We start from the raw sequence: 20,765 nt of genomic DNA on the forward strand, positions 1-20,765 counted from the left end.
TTTTTTATTTAAAAGTAGCATTTGAAATTGGTTTTTCAGTCATTATTTTTTTGGTGCTACTTATTTTTGTATAATATATTTTTGGGGGTTTGGGTTCCACTTGTTTTTACTCACCCTGTATAATGTTCATGCACAGAATCATGTTGGCTTATCTACCTTCAATTGGAACGGTGCCTATGGTGACAGCTTTGATGTAGAAAGAGGATGGCCCAGACTGGCCGCCACAGACACAGATGTGGGCCTTGCGATTCTGCTCATCAATTTCAAAATGGCTGGACGGTTGTAGAGTCAGCTCCACCTGTACGATGGACAAGTGATGTGTTCAAATATAGTAGAGTCCAGTTTCTTCCCATACAGGGTGCGTCAAGTAAAACAAAACCCAAATGTCGGTACTGTTGTTTTAGTCAAGTTCTGCATGTAGCACTTTCAAAATCTAGGATATACAAAAGCCCAATTCATAAGCTTTCTTTTAGTACAAGAATCAGTCAAATCACTCACGTACCTTTCAAGTTACGTAATTTTAAACACAAACCATTAAAGTTCTGGCCACGGATCACAAAAAAAGGTGTGCGTTCTTTCAGCAAATCAAACACAATTCACACACATCCCTGTGTGATTTGTGTTCATTTTGCTGAAAGAACACTTTACCATTTTATGATCCGTGGACAGAAAAACCATGTTTGCGTTTAAAATTCTGTAACTTGAAAATTACACAAGTGATTTGATTGATTCTTGTACTAAGAGAAAGCTTATGAATTGGGCTTTCATATCCTAGATTTTGAAAGTGCTACATGCAGAACTGTACTAAAACATGGGACAAAACATTTGGGTTTTTTTTTTCTCACCCTGTAGAATAACTCCATAGTTATTCTATGGGCACACAGTAAAAGTTGCCATTTAAAAGAAAAGTATGGAAATCGAATTTGAATTTCAATATAGGGAACACAAAATAACTAAATCTTTCTGGGATTAGACAAATGACATTTTTCTGGCGGTTCTCTATATGTCAGAAAATTTCTAATTTCTAAAATCGTAAAAAAAAGAATTCAACACTCAAATATGTAACAACTCTAAATCGATATGGTATTTTGTTCTAGATGAGCAGTTTTGTACCTAAATTTGCCCTCTGTTGTTTCTTTTACGTCTTGAAATTTTTAATTACATCTCTGAGCATGAATTCAATTTCTAACTTGAAGAAAACTATGAAAATAAAATTTGAATGCTGACATTGGGGACACAAAAACATACGTCTTAGGTCAAATTTATGGCCGTCAATTTATGATATTGTGTATGGCAAATTTATAGCGTGCGTATATTTTCTACAAATAAATCAATCCCCTCCACTTCCTCACGAGATAATAACTGAAAAAAAAAAAATTCCTCGACGATGAGTTTTTCAGTCTTACCACTAAGCATTTGGCGACATAGTTGAAGACCAACACCGTCACGGGCACGTACTCGTTGCGGATGACAGAGTACGGCAGCGTCATGTCCACGAAGAACGGCTGGAATGCCGTGAGCCTGGTCAGGTCCGAGACCCCGGCGCCGAATCGCGTCGAGGTGCAGAAACCGTGGCCGACCCACTCAGTGATGGTGTGGGGGAGTTGGATGGATATTTGGGCCTCACCGTCCGAGCTGTGACAGAAGGAAAATGTGTAAGAGGAACAGTTTTGTTCCTTGCCCAAATTCATGGTTCTGCCTACGGTGAGCAAAGAATGCTTGGTTATTTTGTCCGGTCAGTTCATGTACTGCCAATGGATGGGCTAGAGATTCATTAGAGAATAACTTTGTTGGAATAAAATGCTATACAAGTTCTAATGAGTTGCCAGGGAACCGGAAAGGAAGACATATCCATGTTATATGTGGTGAAAGCAGTGGCTGCAGGGTACTTGCCGTACATGGATCCTTAACTCTGCAATGCCACAGTTGAAACAATTAATGAAAATGATGCAAGGGCTAAAACAAGAAATTCCCTTACTTGACTCGTTTAATGTTGTACAACCAAGTCTCTGGGAAGTAGGAACGGACGTCTGGTGCCCCGCCCCCCTCCACGGCAGTAACTGCCATTGCAGCCTCTGCAATCATGGGTGATCCCTCAGCCATCGCTAACATTGGCATTGCCACGGGAACCGGCATCCCATCCTCCAGCATCGGTCCACGATAAACTGGAAATATTCACAAAATATAACACGTTTCATGCAGAATTTATTGATCGTGGTACACACTGATACAGATAAACAATTCTTTCAACTTTCAAATCAACCACAAAGGGAAACTGAGAAGGCCCATTATAATCATTTGTACAGCTTGAACAAAGAAATTGACTACAGTGGGATTTGAACCTGCCACCTCCAGATTGCCGTTTCGGTGCTCTACCAACTGAGCTATCCAGCCCCATGTTGTAGGTTCAAGTTCCACCCGAGCAAACTTGTGCATCGTTCGAGCCCTCAGACAGCAAATAGTTTAACGTGCTGATAAAAATAACGCAAAACGAGTTTCAAAATTACTTACAGACGGGAACTACTTCTGGGCAAGGTGCTGTTTCCACTTGAAGATTGGTAAGGTAAACCACACCAAGATCCTGATATTGGGATTTAATAAGAAAAGGTGAGCACGAAATATAGTGGTAAACTGAAATTGTGTGATCAGTTCAACAACACAAAATGCACAACCCGTCAATAATGGCATGCAACATTTAGGGATACTGAGTTCAGAAACAGAAAAAACAGACCACCAGCTAAATTGAAGTTCTAAAAGTACTTTTTGACAAAAGTTACTTTTCAAAATCCCGCTTTTAAGAGTGAATGAACAGTCAACTCTTAAAACTGGATGAAAAGTAGGTTTAACAATTTTTTTGGACGGAACAAAAACAACTGGGCAAGGTAGAACAGGACTTACAGATTAAAGTTCACTTGAAAACAAAACAAAAATCGACCACCTCTTCAAATTTTGGCTTTGCCGGCTGTACTGCACAGAAGCATTTTCGGACTTGAGGCACATTTTGTGGGGACAGATCACATATCATTGGAAAGTCTTTAGCTAGCTAGTCATTTAGAAATTTAATTGTAAAAATCAGCTTTTGCAGAGGAAAAGATTGTCAGAAAAATCAGACTTTTCGAAATAAAAAAATTTGAAAAATTTGGAAAGTTTGTTGTTTGTGCACGGAGCCCATAGTAAAATGAGTCCCTACCACCTAGTACTCACAAGAGGTCATGATCGAAGCGCCATCTATTGTTCTGCACGGAGTCAATAGGAAGATGACCTTGTTATTTACCTTGAATGACTGTGAGGCATCCATGAGGCTAGGACTTGGACCGGGAAAGCCTCCACCGCCTCCGAACATCGGCATGGCCCGGCCGTAGCCACCTCCACCGCTGCACCTCTTGCTGTGAGTCTCGGCGAAACCCCCCTCGGCCGACAACTGCAGGTCCTCAAGGGCCTTGAAAACCTGGGTGAATGGCAGGAGAGATACAATGAGCAATTGTGATCCGCTCTGTAAAAATGAGTCACAGGGCACCAGAGTCACTTTTTGAGTTTTACTCTGTACTAAATTGAGGAATTTGAGCTCTTTGTTTTGATGTGCCACTTAGTTTGGTTTGATGAAAATGGACATTGTGTAGAATTTAAAATGTTGAGGATTCCAATTGCTTAAACACTGTGCAACATTCTTTCAAAGACAATTAGCTCAAAAGTGGCTTTGGAGACATGTGACTCATTTTTGCAGAGCGGGTCACAATTATCAGTAAAGAATCAGCGGAACATCCAGAATTTGTTTAGGGTTGGAGGAGGCTAATGGACCAAACAAAAAACAACGACCCAGAAAAAGACCTTTTCTTTTGTGATCCGGTTGTCCCCTCCTAGCAGATGCACACTCTTGTCCACGACCCCGTAGGCGCAGAGAGAAGAGGGCTTGGCCAGGATGTTGAGGGTGGTGTTCTCGCCCGGCTGCTTCACATACTCGGCAAAGTTGATGTCAACCTGAGAGTTTGAAAGGAAATGAGGTCATTTTACAAAACACACATGTCCAGTCCTTCTGATTTGAGGCGTGCGATCAAATTGCCATGTTGCACCTATGACCCAAGTTTGGTGCAATTGGACTTCAACTTTTTGAGATCAATTTTTAACATGTTCAGCCTATTTTACAACTTGACCTCAGATGACCCTCGACCTTGGTAAGTAACCTTTGACTTCATTATCATATGAAGGTTGCCGTGTTCCATCTATGACCCAAGTTTGGTTCCAACTGGACTTGAACTTTTCAAATGAGACAAATTTTACATGTTCATCCTATTTTACAACTTGACCCCAGATGACCTTTGACCTCAGTATGTGACCTTTGACTTCATTATAATATAAAGGTTCCCGTGTTGCATCTATGATTCAAGTTAGGTTCCAATTGGACTTCAACTTTGGAAATTAAGCCAATTTTACGAAATTTTCACCAAAATACCACATGCATACATACATACACATAATACTTTACGTACTAAATACAGCTAGACAACTAAGTTCAGGCGCGACAATAAAAGGAAACATTTCTACCCACCTGATTTTGGAAGACCTCCTCGACGGGTATGGTCACAGTATCAGCCACGACTTCCCCGTTGTTCCTGACGTAATACGCCATGACGGTGACGGAGGGCGACATGTCGTAGGAAACCTTGAAGCGGCGGCGCGTGGTCTTCACCTTGTCCTTCTGCAGGATGTGGATGGGAACGTCGCTGGCAATCATGTGCATGCTGTAGACGTATTCTGATCAAAGGGAGTGATCGAAGTGAACACTTGTCCAACTTCATTCTACTAACATCTTAGATTTAGATTTTTTTTAGATTTTTTTATTTTCACACCAATCGTGGCCCTGAGGCCAAATTAAAAGTGTGGTACATGCAATAAAAGAAAATACAATTAACACTGGTGGTAAATAAAAATACGAGTATATGAAATGAAACAGTGGATATTAAAACATTTAAGACAAAAACGATAAGAACGATAAACGCCTTTATACACACAATGAAGAAGTAACAAAAACTATTGATACATTTAGTGGAGGCCAAAAAAAAAAATATTCGGTCTCTGGTCAGACCAAAGTTCCGGAATTGACGCGGCGATGCGGCTTTTTTTTTTTTTTTTGCTTTTTTTTTTCTTCTTCAAGCTTGGATTGTACAGACAAGGTGGGGTACTATTTGGCTTTTTTGGTGTCCTCATGTACATTGGTGTCCTCCATAATTTGCCTTGGTGCTTTCGATCATTTTCCTTGGTGCAATTTCCCTCTCCTTGGTGCTCTTTGGTAAAACAAATTGAGGAGGTGCGGAAATAGAGGGCGCTGTTGGAGCTACCGCGGAACATTTTGGATAAAAAAAGATCGACGCGCATGATTAAAATCGACGCGCGCGCTGACCAAAGACCGACTCATTTTTTTTTTTTGGCCTAACCTAATTATTTCAATTGTTGATAAAATGGGAACTGGGCTTTTTTGAAACCTATAAGTTCTTGCTGGTAACAGCGAAATGTTTTTGTTTGACCTTAGACATCGGCCATGACTCTCTAACCGTGTTGGGGGAACTAGGGAGCTAGTGCGGGGATTGATTTTTAGCCCTAAAGAGAAATTATAGCAATGCTGCAACCTCCTATCGGATAGGGAATCCAGATTACAACGTTGCAAGTCATCTTCATAATTCTCAGACATATCATCCGGTACGATTCTACAAGCCCGTCTTGCATACTTTTTATTAGTGGAATATATAGACTTTTTGGCCAATTCGTGGTTGGCACTTTTTGCCGACCACGGGATGGCAAACTATGGAAGGTCTATGTCACACCCAAAAAAAACAATTGTTATAAATGTTTCCAAACATATCATTTGGTTGTTAGAGAGGAAAGTTTTTTGACCAAGATTGCAAAAGTTGTAGTCAACTCTATCACAAATGTGAATTATGAGTCCTTTCACAAGTCCAGTGATAAGCAACAGTGGATGAACAATTACAAAGAACTGCTTTTGTTGCAGTTCATTTGAACATATAGCTTGTGACTTGACTTGTGATGGACTTGTGAGGAGTAGTTATTGACTCAAGTCTCTTTACCTTTCATGCCCATATCGTCTGTGTTAACGGGATAGATCCCGTACTGTCCAGGCCGGCGGAAAGCGTCAATCTCCTCAGGCGGAATAATGGACTCCACGTCTAGGAGAATATTGCCTCGGGCCATCATCTGGTCGGGGAAGGAAAAAGAAAACATGATGCATCATTCTGAACATTTCTGCTTGGCCTCTCATCTTTAACAAAAAAAATAGAAATAGATAATGCCCAACCGTACGCTTATCCACGCCACAAAATCATGCTTAAGGTTGGCACAATTTTCTGCTATGTTTTTTTTTTGCTTACTGTTAAGCAGTGCTAGAAATTGGCCTGTGAAGTTGTGGAGGGCCGTGGCCTCGTGGTCTGGGGCATTGAATTCATGGTCCGCAGGTAATTCTGCGGGTTGTGGGTTCGAGTCCAGCCGGCAGCTATGGTGCGTGTGACCTTGGGCAAGGTACTTTGTCACTCATTGCTTCTCTCCACCCAGGAGTAAATGGGTACCTGTGAGGGCAGAGATGGTTATTGTGATTGATTATAGCTTCCCTGCGCCTAACAGGCAGCATCGAGCTGTATATACCCCAGGGAGCTGAGACTGTATTTGGAATGTTTCATTGGCCCAAAGATTAAGGGGTAACAATAAGTAAAGCGCTTTGATCATACTTAAAAAGCGCTACATAAAAATCTGTTGTTATTATTATTATTATTAGTTTTGAAATAAGCAGGCAAGTGGATACAGGGTTCCAGACTGACCACAGTGTGGAGGTAGACCCCGTTGTATTCAGGCTCCTGGCTGGTCATGTGGATGGTCAGTGTCTGGTAGGAATTGACCTCTGCCCTCTCGTTGACCGGGTCAATGTGGAGGAAGCTCTTGGAGGGGGAGTACTGGGGCTTGACATGACTGTTGGCCCTGGATTTCTTATCGGGGGTCAAGCCGTCTGACACAGCCTAGGGTCAAGAATTTAAAAGGGAATATACAACATTTGCAAACATCAAAAAACAAAACTACCAAATTATTATGAAATGCCTTACCGGACTGTTAGTGAATGATAGTCTAAAGCATCCAGTAAAATGAAGGCACCTAGTGTGCTGTCATTTTCAAGAAAAGTCGTATTTTTGTTTCAATTTCCAACGCTGGTCGGCCAACCAGCGTTAGGATCGTTACCGTGAGAGAGATGTATTCGACATCAAGTGGCACATCCTCGATGGTGAAGAAAGCTATTCCTCTGTCGTTACTAATGACAATCTCATTCAGCAGATCCTCGGGCTTGCCTGCCGTGGCCACAATCAGGCTGGTTTCTCCGGCCAACGGATTACCAACTGGATCATTAAACAGAAGCTGGGGAACAACAGAAAAAGAATCGACCAGTAAGAAAAAGACCAACAGCAAAACACAAATCTGCTGAAATATTGCATTGACACTATTCACCGTGAAATTTTTCAAAATCTGCACAGAAATACAAAAGTGCGGAGAAATTTTAGATTGGATAGGGTGGATTTTTTGGATGGGAGACAACAATTTTAAAAATTGGTTTTTCTCCTAGTTTCCATGACAATTTTTTTTTTTTTCAAAAATTTAAACTTTAAACTAGGTGCTATCCAAGATCTTGTGAGAAAAAAATCCACAAGCTTGCTCTGGTAGGACTCGAACCCACAACCTCTTGCTTACTAGTGCAGACATTTTAACCACTTTACAACTATAAACCTTGCTGAATTACTGATTTAAGGTCAGTTTTCTTGCAGACTATATGGACATTTTAACATTTTTTTTACCAACGATCACAGGCAATTAAAAATGGAACCCAAAAATAAATTAAAAAACAGGTGTTGTGAAATGTACATAATAAAGACAAACAAGTTGAAGAAAAGTAGTCCTCTAATGTTCTTTAGGTCAGAATAAAATTGTCTTGGTCAAAATAATCAAACTAAATAAAGTGTACTTGAAGAGTTATAGGTGCAATTGTTTTTTTTTTATATTTTAGATTTAAAATCTTATTTATTTTCCGTGTGAGATATCTCAATTGTGTACTGACCATTCCTGAGAATGGAAGACCAGGTTTGAAGGTCGACGGAACGGAGAACTTCAGTTCAAGTGGAATCTCTGTAATCATGATATCGTCAACAGTTTTCTCAATCACAGTACCTGTTGACAACCAAAACAAAAACAATTCTTCGTTTTGCTGAAATTTCCATTTTAAGACAACAATTTCAACTGTTAAGCACAAAGCACCAAAAAAAGTAAACCTCATTTTGGCTATCAATGCTCTGTGTCCTCAGTTCTACAAATTTCCTTTCAACAACTTAAAGGGAATACACAACATTTGCTTTTGCTGTCATTTTCAGAAATGGGTGGTAGATCTGAGGGGTTAGCATTTTATAGCAAATATTGTTACACTGACTTGTTTGAAGTTTTGTGTTCGTACATGCTGGAAAAACCAAGAAAAACAATCATATTCCTGTAGTTGAGTTCCCTGGCTCCACGTAAGATAAAACAGAGCAATTTACAGATGTCTGGGAATTGTAAGGTCAGGAACCAGTCTGGCTTGTACCCGTTCATTGGTGTGAAATCGATTACAAATAAAATGCGGACTAACTACATATTGGGGGTAGTATTTGAAAAAAAGTCAGTTTTTTCCAATGCTGGTCAGCCGACCAGCGTTGGAAATTGACAGCACACCCGGTGCTATGATTTTACAGAATGCTTTAGACTGTCATTCACCAACAGTCAAGTAAGGTATTACATAATAACTTGGTATTTTTTTTTTTGATGTTTGCGAATGTTGTACATTCCCTTGAAACTTCAGAATAAAAAGTAAAGTCTAGAAAGTTATCATCAACTAAACCCCATTTTTATAAATATATTTTGTTTTTTTTTGTTTTTTAATTTACACTAAAACGAGAGAGTTATTGGGGATTTTGGGCTCTTTTTGGGGCTACTTTTTCTTACGTGTTGCAGCTTCTTCAAATTCGGCTTTGATGACCAGTTTGGTATAGCTGGGGTTGATGTAGCCAACTATGTCCCAAGGAATATCTCTCAAGTTGACCTCAAAGATGTGACAGCCATACATATCAGTGTCCTGAATGAAAGGCAAAAGAACGCAATAATTTGTTAAATAGTATAGACCATTCCAGGCACGCTCTCAATTCTATCAAAGGCCCCCATCAATGGAGAGAGCATTGTGCTAGCTATTGTTCAGATAATCTGTCACGGGGTATTTGCTTTGTACAATAGCATGCACAATGGTTTCTCCATTGAAGGGGGCCTCGTGAGTGTACAAGTGATTGCATGCCCGGATTCTTAGAACAGTAGAATGTCGTTATAACGAACATCGCTATGCTGAACATTTGGTCTTAGCAAACATACCCTTTGACTCCCAAATGTTACTTACTATTGGTCATTGGTAAGTTAAAGTCGGGGAGTCAGTCAGTCATTTTGTCAGTTGGGGAGTCAGTCAGGCATTTCGTCAGCTACTCAGTCAGCCAGGGGGTCAAGCTAAAAAGATATCAGCTTGAAAATGAATATAAACTCATTTGAAAAAATAAGGCGTCATTCATAACCGTTAGTGTTGGGTCTTAGAATTTGCATTTTCTTTCGTAATTTAACTCATGTTCAGAGAATAACAAATAACATGGTGCATCTTACCGCAGACTGTTCAAGTTTTGCATTCTGATTGGACGACACAGAGACATGCAATTTGATGGAGCCACGCACAGGCTGGCCATGAGTGTATCTAGCAAAAGAAATATCAAGATACAAACAAGTAGATTTTTTTAGAGCAACAACTGAGGTACCAAATCAACTGGCACTTCTTGGACTAGGTAACTTCCAACTTTTTTGTTGTGGTGTTTCTCGATTTTTATCTGATAAAATGTATCTGACAATCTTGTCTTCCCCTCACATACAGTAAAAAAAAAATTGAAAATATGAAATTCCAATCAATCCTTTACCCAAAGTTGTGTGGGATTTTAGAACATTTGTTGGTGATATACAAGATTTTGTTAATGACTTGGCCTTACTTGCCACAAACCATGATGTCTTCCTCTCCACCAGGGGCAAGCACATAGTCTGGTCCCTTGATCATGACTTCAAACTTGGGTAGTACTGAATGTAGTAACACAAAGGGAAAGAAACAGAAACAAGACCAATTTTTTTTTTTTTTAAGTTACACTGCTACAATTATGTTAAAGTTCGGGTTTGTGCTAAAAATAATAACATGGTGACAGTTAAGAAAACAATTTAAGCAAAGCCATTCAAACTACATGTATTTCAAGATGTTCGGATAATGACAACAATTTTTTTTTCTGTCTAACTTAATGAAAAGTGCTCTATAAAAGGCATCTTATCTATTTTAAACCAATGCAAGATGTAAAAAGCCAATCCGAAACAAAAAATCCACACGGGCAATTTCAAGAAAAAGTTGACACGGCTGAAAAAGTGGGAAATCCGTGACAATTTTCAGAACTGCAAGCATCACAACCTTTCATTTGAGTGGTGTGCCAGTGAGATGGAATATGGTCAAATGTATTATTTTTGTCCAAAAAAAAAAAATGTTATGGGGCTAAAATTATGGACTTTAGTTAGTCATTTCGGCATCTTGTTTTCACATGCAAAATTCAAATTTTATTTTGACTTTTTGTTTCAAATGCATAGAGAAAGGTTCATAATTTATGCTTTCTTTTTAATTTTGTTTTAACTTGTATCAAAGATGGGCAAACAAAACGTAACGTGAGTTACCATAACATGAGTTCCCAAAATATATCCCTCGAGAGATTTCCCGATTGATTATATTTTTTAATATTTTGACATGGTAGCATATGACCTACACCCTAATGATGTAAGGGCACTTAAAAAGATTTTTCCAACACAGCACAGTATGAGGACATTTTAAAATGCAAGGTTTTTTAATTTTTGGCCGTGTCCTTTTTTGTAATGTCAGTTACCAATAATAATTGTATTGCCAAACCTACCGAAAAATGTGTTTTGTTGGTTTCTTTTGTATTGTAGTTTAGTCATTTAAAGCCAGAGTCCATCATTTGCAGCTATCCAAAAAGTAACTGGCGTGATTATTGTTGAAAAACATACTTAGTTGAAAGATAGTAAGGGGACTAAACTCCCTGTGAAATTATTCTTTTTGGCAAGCTGTCATTTTGAAGAAATCAACGAAAGAAAGCCTTTCCAATGGTGCGTCTTAAGAAGCGCCGTTGGAAATTTCCGATAGTAGTTCGTTTTTTAATTGGCGAAGCACGCGCAAACGTTCACACAACGCACACGCGCGCGCGGTTGCTATAATTCATCGGATCGGTGCGCGACATCGCATAGCTGCAATCGGCTAGTGAGAACGTGTCTCGGACGCTGAATTCAGGCCAAATTCAAAACAAGATTCAGCAACTTTTGATATAAAATCGAGATCCTAGAATGTTGTTTTTCTCGAAATATACAGCTGAAGCTGAGCTGAAACTTCATCAGGTTAGTTATTCAGCACCCTACTTTAGATTTTGAGCACTTTTGTTGCTTCAAACGAACAAAATGCACAAATAACAAATGATGGACTATACCTTTTACTTCAAATTTTGACCTTGAAACAAATTTGATAACTACAATAGCGATGTATTCTATATTGAAAGTTAGATTGAAAGCATACCAAAACAATACTTGGAACAGCACTTTTTATACTTTTATACGCGAACTCATTTTCAGAGATAAAATACAAAAGACAAATAAGAAGTTGTGGAATTGTTTCTTGTAAAATTCCAACACTCCACTTAACACTCCTGAGAATAAGTGGAATAAGGGAAATCACATTGTACCCTGGTCAAGCAGCCAAACGTGTGTTCACCGTCACTCGTGGACGTCCTATTGCCCCTCTTTTGTTTGTACATTAACTTTTTAGGAAGACTCCCATAGGTTTTGTACACGACCCCAATCGCGGACGTATGCTGGGAATCGTGGACGATATTGTTCTCTTTTGTTCTCTGGTGTTTTTCGTCCATGGTTTGAAAAGATGAACACGTACTTCCCAACAGCCAGGATATCGACCCCCGAGTGCAACCAGAGTGTGAAATGTTTAAATACATAATGTATTATTTTGTTAAAGGTTATGTCAGTTGTGTTTTCCTATTCCGGCGGAATGTACGTGTCTCTTTATGAAGATTTATTTAAAGGTCTTATTTATTATAGAATAATACAGGTGTTGATTACCGCAAAGAATGTAAATTGTTTTCAAATGAACTTAAATTTATATATTTACACATTGTTTTGTTAAAATCCATATTAATTGTGTTTTGATGGAATGTAAGTGCCACTTTCTTAAAGTTATTAGGTCATATTTAATATAGAATAACACAGCTGTGTATTTTGTTGCAATCTAAAGTGGAATTAAAACAAAAACTATTTCAAAAAAAAAAAAAAAAATTCCAAGGGATATTCTGTGAGAAAAATCTGCCCTAAATGCTTTGAATTTATCGAATAACAGCACAGAGTTTGACAGAGGACGCCCACCCATTCAAATGTAATGCAAGTTACCATAGTGATTGCCCATACCATATTCTCCGACCGTGAAGGTCTGCGTGAATTCTCGGTCGTGATGGCGGACTTTGATCTTCCATTCCCCCATTGGTGGATCCGTAGACATCGGCATGGATAGGTCAATCAGACCGTCCACAGTCTTGACCGATAGCCACTGAGCCATGTGGATACCCGCAGGAGCCTCGATCCAAATCTTGGACACCTTTAAGGGTAAAGAAATATTCAAACTCTCTTAAGTTCTGTGTAGCCATTTCTGTTAAAGGTAGGGTAGATCATTTATCGTTTGTCATTTTTTTTTTCGTTTGAAGCAACAAAAGTGCTCAAAATCTAAAGACATGTGCCTAAAAACTATCCTGATGACATTTAGCTCTATGAATGCTGCATATTCCGAGAAAACAATATTCTAGGATCTCGGTTTCAATTCAAAAGTTGCCGAGTTGTTTTGAATTGCATCTGAAATCAGCGTCCGGGACACGTTCTCATTCAGCCAACTGCAGCTACGCGAAGTCTTGCACTGAACTGACCGATAGCAGCCACCAAACGTATGCGTCATGTCAACGCTTGCACGCACCCATTTATGGATTCGCTGAATTGCAAACCAACTACCAACGGAAAATTCCAAAAATGCGACTGCATTTATTGTTTTCTTCAAAAGGACAGCATGCCAGAAAGAATAATTTCACAGGGAGTTTAGTGCCATTACTATCTTCAAACCAAGTAAGATTTTCAACCATAATTTTGTCACTTACTTTTTGGAAAGCTGCAAATGATAAACTCTACCTTTAAAAGCACAATGTTTAGTTGTATACAAATTCATAATTTACTTTTTCATATTTCTAACCATTATTTTTTCCAAGTTAAATGCATTTAAAGCTACAGTCAATCATTTGCAGCTATCCAAAAAGTAACTGACATAATTTTGTTGAAAAACATACTTGGTTGAGAGATAGTAAGGGGACTAAACTCCCTGTGAAATTATTCTTTCTGGCAAGCTGTCATTTTGAAGAAATCAGCGAAAGAAGGCCTTTCCATTTAGACGCACCATTGGAAATTTCCTCTACACCACCTGATCACATCACATGACTTACCTCAGTCAGGTCAGGCCTCAGGTCAGACAGCAACGTCAGGACTCGGAATTGTACTGAAATATATCAGGATAAATTAAAAACAGTAAAAAAAAGGTATCAAGCTGTGAATTGAGGATTCGAACCTTGACCCTACATCTTACTATGAAACTTGTTTCCATGTCAGACCTGGGACCAATCACATGGTGCTGCTAAGCACATGATTTTCTGCTAACAGAGCCTCCGTCGATTTCATGGAGACCGTAAGCAGTAAGCAGTAAGCACACAAAAGGCATGCTGACTTCAGAGGAAAACAGTGCTCAACCCTTTAGTCACTATAGCGCCCCAAACTGCCCGAGCACTTTATGGTTTTACTGATTCTTCAATGAATAAATACAATTGTAATACAATGTAGTACAAGTGCTAATGGGCTAAATTAGTGACGTAACAATGTACATCTACATGCGTGGGAAACCGTCAGCACAGCCACGCCATGAAATAGTGCTTAAGGTTAGCACAACTAACTTTTCTGCTAACTGTTAAGCAGCGCCATGAAACTGGCCCGTGTGCTGTTACATATGCTGCGCTAAGCAAAAAATCTGCCACATACCAGTCACAAGCAATACACATTGCATGACATTTTGGCTGGTTACCTGTTTCTGCTAAGCAAATATTTTCTGTGCTTAGCATATGTCTGTACTGTTGTTTTTTTGTCTGTTTGTTTTTGTTTTGTTTTTTTTGTTACCCTTTTGTCCCGGTTTGTACATAGGCTTGTCTGTCTCGATGAAGGTCTCCGAGTTGCAGGCGTCCAGGTAGACCTTGATGCTGTCCACGATCTCAAACTCCTCGCACTGCATCATGGTCCGCTTGGCGTACATGATGAGTGAGACGACCATCCTGGGCTTGTCAATGACTGGGAGCTGTGAGGTGGAAAAAGAGGCAAAAACATGATAGTGAGAGACAAAATGATGGAATTACGAGAAGACCAGATCCTACTGACGGATTTTATAAATTCAGCTTCGTCAGTTTTGTTTTGAGCATCATAAGCCTTTTTGGTGTTTTGCACATCAGATTCATTGATTTATTTTCGAGAGATCAACAAAGAAGATGAATGTTCACAAGTCTTTGGGGGACATTATAACCGGATTCACATTTTCCAATATTCATCTAATCAAAAAGAAGATGGAAACTTCTGTTTACACAAAAGTAGGAGCATACAAAACAACTTAAACCATGGTGCCATAAAAAATTTTAAAAATAAAAATTTCGCATTTACTTCAAAACAAGAACTTCTGTTAGATTTCGTTGGTATCCACTATGATTCTGCACGTGTGACAAACTGTTTCTTCCGAAACAAAATCGTTGAATCTGATGTTCGCACGCACAGTCGAAATAGTGGAAATAAGGCTTATTGAAACCTTCTGTATATTAATATATTCCCCACTTCTCAGAAACGAAATAGGCAGCTTTACTATCAAACTATAAAGAACAATTTTCTTACATTTCATCACATTGGAACACAAACTTGCACACACAAAAACTGACAATATATAGTCTATAGGAAAGTCCTCTTCTCAAACTTGGAGAAAATAACATTAACCTTTAAACAACAAAAGGATGTTTTGTTAAGCTTTTAAAATAAAAAAAAAGGGGTTTACACAATTACAGCGTGCTAAAAGATACGAAGTTGCGCGATGGACTTGTGATCGACTTGTGATTTGCTTGTGATTGCCTTGTGATCACCTTGAGACTGATTTTAGACTGACTTGTAATTAATTTGTGGTTGGCTTGTGATTGAATTGTGATTGGCTTGTGATTGGTTGTGATTGGCTTGTGATTGGTTGTGATTGGCTTGTGATCGGTTGTGATTGGCTTGTGATTGGTTGTGATTGGCTTGTGATTGGTTGTGATTGGTTGTGATTGGCTGTGATTGGTTGTGATTAGCGCTTGTGATTGATAGTGATTGGTTTATATTTTTGGTGTGATTGGTTGTGATTGGCTTGTAATTGATTTCTGATCCGCTTGTGATTGTTGTGAATTGTGATTAGTTGTGAGATTGGTTGTGATTGGCTTGTTGTAGACATGTCATGGAATTGTGATGGACTTGACTTCAACAAATGCAGAGAACTTACATCGATCTCCACACATCCGCAGGGCGTTTTGAAGACCTTCAGCGGAGTGACAACCAGGGATGTCTCCTCATTCTCCATGACGGCAAACATGACGTCCACCGGCTGTGAGAAGTTGACGAATGTGATGAAGACTTTCTCCTGGCTGCCAGCGCACAAGATCTTGGGCGCCATGGCAAGGTATCCCGCACCAAAGGCACTGATGGGAAAGAGGCAAGATGAAATAAAAGTGTGACTTTAAATAAGTACAAGTTTGTTACAATTTGTAAAAAAAAAAAAGGAATACAATGACCAATGTCAAGAAAATTTGTTGAGTATTGTTGATATGCTAACGTGGCGCACTTTAATTTTTCGCCTGTAGCGCCTAGCTAGAGCAAAAGTTTTAGCATCACGTTCCTAAATCCGAGTTTATCTACCTATTTCAAAGTTAGAAGAACACTTTATTTTGGCGTGATTTTCCAATTTTATTTCGGAGTGCACAGTGAACCCTTTGCAAATGTCCCCCCAAAATAAGAAATAATTTTCTGCCACACTTCTATTTGGGTATGCAAGTATCGAGATAATCATGGTTTATCAGCATTTATCAACTTTACAGAAAGTCTTAAATGTTTATTTTGGAAATTTCCGAGATTTGTTCAAGATTTATCCAAGTTAGGGAACGCTCTGCTGATTTTGTGCTCAATTTTCGGACTCCACCATTTTTTAATTTCGGATTAAATTTAATGACACCGAAATGCAAGCTTTAATAAGGTAAAAGTACCAGTATTTCACTGCATGAATTTGAAGTTTCTCAACAAAGAAGTTTGGCAACACTACATGACGAAAGTCGGGGTAAATGTTGAAAGTGTGCCACGTTAGGGAACACCACTTTATAAAAGTTAATTTCCTAAAGTAACAAAATTGGAAATATCAGTCTCAGATTCATATCTTATCATCATTTTTGCAATGACTGACCTTCTTTGAGATGATATATGAGAAGAAAATATGGCGTCAGGCATTGTCAGGTGGCAAATTCTTTCCGTTAAATCATTCGAGGGTTGAAACATGGGCCTCCACCAAACCCAACTCCCAGAGTTAAAGACCCCCCCCCCCCCCCCCCCCCGAACATGCCGAATAGCTTACGGCCAGCTGACACTGGCAAAGGCCTAACAAGATTAAAACTAAAACAATTTCACAATCATTGATATGTTCAGAAAAGGTTTACCATTTTTACAGTAAGACTTTGTCCTCATCCTTTGTCTCCAACCGTTTAATCAATTGAAAGAGACTCAACAAGTTATTGAAGCTCGTTTTGCTCGCAATCGCAAGAACATCAAAAATCCCGCACCATCTTTTGTGTACTGAGTATATTTTAAAACAAAAGAGGGCGCTATGAAGCTTTTGTGGTGATGATCACACTATCATGCATCAATGCTCGCACATGACACACGATCAAAATTGCGGCGGCTCCTGCTATTTTCGAAAAACAACCCTAAAATGTACACAGATATTTGTATATTTTGCCGTTTTTCAAGCGCTACATGAGACATCGAACGAAAAATATCCCCCTGCGATTACCTATTGAGTAAAAAGGGCAAGGGAAAAACAAACGATTTTGCAGACGTCCCTGGAATTTAAAAAAAAATGTTTTCTTGTCAAAGTAAAGCATTTAAATTGAATGTTTGTTAGGAATATTGAAAAATAATAAGTAAATAAATGTGTTGAAGAGAATGGGAGCAACTTTCATTTAAATGTAGAATTGGTGCGTGACCCTGAAGTGTTGACAAATCCTATACAATCGATGTAATCAGAGTCTGGGAAGAACAGGGTAATAAGTCAAAAAGAAAGTGATCTGCATTAATGATTTCTTTCATTAATTGTTTACTTGATACACCAATGAAACATGTAGGCCTATCAAACGAGCATCTTCCACTTATGTGGGTGGGGGGGGGGGGAGAGAATTACCGAATTTGATCCGTGCTATCAGAAGTTATGCATGTTTTATTTTAAAAAAAAATAAATAAATAAAATATTTGCTTGTAACTGGATGCTAAAATGCTATATTTCAGCTGAGTGAGAACATAACACACCTCCTCTAAGCATCCAAATACAAATGAGATTTTAATAATGGAGTTCAGACTGAAACACTATTTTTAATATCAGATTGTGTGTTTTGTATATGAGGAACAAATCCAATCTTTTTCTGAAATGATTTTTGTCCGTTTTCCTTTGCAAGTTTTCGTGTATTCATGATGGCCCCCATGGTTCATCAGAGTGCATCAAAGAATGATCAGTGGTGGACAGCTGAATTTTGTAGTAGGCCTGATTTCTATTAAATAACTTGTGAATAGAGTACGCAAATTAAGTGAAATTTTAACAGCAACTAGTCAATAACATATACTTTATTCCTGTGCTAATTTTATTAAATGGAGCGAGCCACATATAGTTTAAATATTTGTTTTCTAACTCGTCCCTGTCTTTTCTGACTCACCCTGTATTATAATCTTCCATATTTTTTTTTTGGGGGGGGGCCTAGATATCTAGTCTGTACTCAAAGGGATTTGTCAACACCGAGTATATTATGTTAATTTACAAAACAAAATTAACTAAAACAATTATGTTTTCGGTAAGTTCGTCAGTAAGATGGGCGTCGCCAGTTTTTTTTCGGGGGGGGGGGAAGCACATTTTCCCCAAAAAATCTTTGTACTTTCGCTGACATATTCTCAATTGATAATTTTTCGAAGGTGGGCGGGGGACATTTGCCCAGCCCACCCCCATTGACACCCCTGCAGACGCCCATTTTCTTAAATGTGTATTAAATTAATAGCAAATATGACTTCACACCTCTTTTTCCTTTTTTTTCTATTTCCCTCCCCCCCTTTTTTTTGAGGGGGGATCGCCCCCCCCCCCCCCCCCTTGCCATGCTCATGGTCTGTAGGTAACTAATGAAAACTATCGCTCACAACGATTAATCTTGAAATCGGACACAAACATCTACCGGTTGCCTCTGAAGATGCCCGTGCCATCGCTTCGAATCTCCCATAAAATGAATTAATGAAGAAACAAACATCACAAACGAAAAGTAAGGATAGACGAATAAAAATAACTGACCGATTTCGGATTTCCTTCAGTTTTTCCTGCGCCACTTCCTCGTCCACTAGCTGATCTTCGACTTTCTGGATTTCTGGTGGTGGCTTGCGAGCAGCAAACGGTTCGTCCACCACAGGTGGCGGTGGTGCCACACTTAGTGGCAAAACTCCGAGAATCACGGCAAGCGCCGCCACGGCGACGCGAAAACGCACCGGGACCACGCCCGGGCCCTTCCTCATGGCGTCTCGGTGAGATGGACTTGCGGCCCGATGGGGAAAATATCTCAAAAAATTACTTTATTTCCGTCAAAATTTGGCTCTTTGGCGAACTAAGGGCGCAACTCGCAGAAAAATGTACAATCTGACGTTCCACGTCAGATGACACAATTTCGTTGTATTGTTCTGTGCGGACGGTGTTTTGCATGATAAAAAAATGTTTTGATGGGATTTGAAAAAGCATCGATTTTTTTTCGTTGGCATTGGAATCATTGTTCATATTACAATAGCTTGGATCCAATCAATTGTTTCCCCATTTGCGAACTTAACACCTTTTATGAGAAGACCCTAATTATGCATAATGTAGCCTCTAACATTTCCAGCATAAAAATCAAAGTTTTAAGGAGAATGTCGTTGGTTTTGGATAGTAAATTGAGGCCTACAAAGAACGTTGGGTATAACAAAAAAATGATCATTTCCCATTTTTTTTCCATTTCCGTTCCCAAATATTCGACATCTATCATTTGTCCCACGATAAAATGACGTGTCTATTGTTCCGCTTGGGCATGAATAAACAGGTGTTCGAGGGCCTGCGAACCTCAAAACAAAATCGATCACGGACATAACGCAATATTGATTATGCTCGGCATGATATAGGCGCATTGCATGGAGACTCCATCACACATAATTGTTTGCGCATGTTTTTGGATTACCCTCAATACTTATAACGTGGGTCGTCGTTTCAAGGCGACACGTAGGGTCTATGCATAATTATTTTGGGGCTTCGTGATTGGTTGAGAGTTTCTGAAAACGTGACTGAGCCATCCAATCCTGTACCTTCGTCATTCATTCTTCCTTTAACTTAACCATATATACCTTATCCCTCATTGTTAGTTGGCACTTTCATTTCTCATTTTAAACAGTCTACTTAGCCGGCCACTCAAATTGGCGTTCTTAATCCCACTTTTCAGGGCTGATAATATATGGAGGAACCACAACACATAAACAACACAAAAATGAACATGTTTCCTTGTGTTCTGTTGTATTGATGCCCATGTGAACAAAAGACAAAAATAAACGATAGTTTAATTGTGTAGTATTCTTAAGAAATATTATTTTGTTCTTTAAATCATACTATACGATGAAAATATACAAGTGAATATTATCAACTGAGAGTTTGACAAGTTTTAAATGCAACAATATCTTTTCCAAGTCGTATCGTTTTTTTAAACCAAACTTCTTAATTTCTTTTCTTTTTTAGTACTCCTGAACTGTTTTGATGATCTTTTTGTACCCACTACCCACCAAACCTTTATTTGAAACATCAAAGGAACGAAAACAATTCTAAACAAATGTATACTGATATCAATAGACCTGTATATATTCCTGACAGGGATGCCGAAGTGGGTGGGCGGGTCTTCCTCCCCCATAAAGTAAAAGTATCCCATCAATTTTAACAACTCAAACTTTTGATTTGTCTTTATAATTCTTTATAATTAGAATTCTCAGTTCAACTTTCTCCTCTCCCAACCAAGGTAAATAAATAAAATACACTATATGGTTAAAATAAAATAACACTTTGTGGATATTTTTAAAGGATACTTTTTTATATGTTTTAATATTAATTTTGTATGTACTTCTGAAACCCTCCTCTCAATGCACACACTTTTTAAATTTTAAGCCAAAAGCAT

The 20,765-nt window shown here is 38.8% G+C and overlaps 1 protein-coding gene across 1 annotated transcript in view; it reads right to left on the reverse strand.

The window, feature by feature from the left end:
• LOC119744709 (CD109 antigen-like) overlaps window positions 1–17,125 on the reverse strand; it is a 34,748-nt gene extending 17,623 nt beyond the window's left edge. The window contains exons 1-19 of the mRNA XM_038220781.1: window positions 16,995–17,125; window positions 15,794–15,989; window positions 14,407–14,581; window positions 13,686–13,738; window positions 12,613–12,799; window positions 10,089–10,173; window positions 9,715–9,802; window positions 9,019–9,148; window positions 8,105–8,214; window positions 7,237–7,410; window positions 6,825–7,019; window positions 6,081–6,207; window positions 4,547–4,752; window positions 3,829–3,978; window positions 3,275–3,448; window positions 2,512–2,581; window positions 1,979–2,165; window positions 1,407–1,635; window positions 157–298 (exon numbers count right to left, since the gene is read on the reverse strand). Coding sequence (XP_038076709.1) covers window positions 157–298; window positions 1,407–1,635; window positions 1,979–2,165; window positions 2,512–2,581; window positions 3,275–3,448; window positions 3,829–3,978; window positions 4,547–4,752; window positions 6,081–6,207; window positions 6,825–7,019; window positions 7,237–7,410; window positions 8,105–8,214; window positions 9,019–9,148; window positions 9,715–9,802; window positions 10,089–10,173; window positions 12,613–12,799; window positions 13,686–13,738; window positions 14,407–14,581; window positions 15,794–15,964 — 2,653 coding nt within the window. The 5' untranslated portion in view covers window positions 15,965–15,989; window positions 16,995–17,125. The remainder of the gene's footprint in view (window positions 1–156; window positions 299–1,406; window positions 1,636–1,978; window positions 2,166–2,511; window positions 2,582–3,274; window positions 3,449–3,828; window positions 3,979–4,546; window positions 4,753–6,080; window positions 6,208–6,824; window positions 7,020–7,236; window positions 7,411–8,104; window positions 8,215–9,018; window positions 9,149–9,714; window positions 9,803–10,088; window positions 10,174–12,612; window positions 12,800–13,685; window positions 13,739–14,406; window positions 14,582–15,793; window positions 15,990–16,994) is intronic.
• Window positions 17,126–20,765: the final 3,640 nt, after the last annotated feature.

The sequence above is a fragment of the Patiria miniata genome, unplaced genomic scaffold, assembly GCF_015706575.1.
Source record: "Patiria miniata isolate m_02_andy unplaced genomic scaffold, ASM1570657v1 HiC_scaffold_7, whole genome shotgun sequence".
Taxonomy (NCBI): Eukaryota; Metazoa; Echinodermata; class Asteroidea; order Valvatida; family Asterinidae; genus Patiria; species Patiria miniata.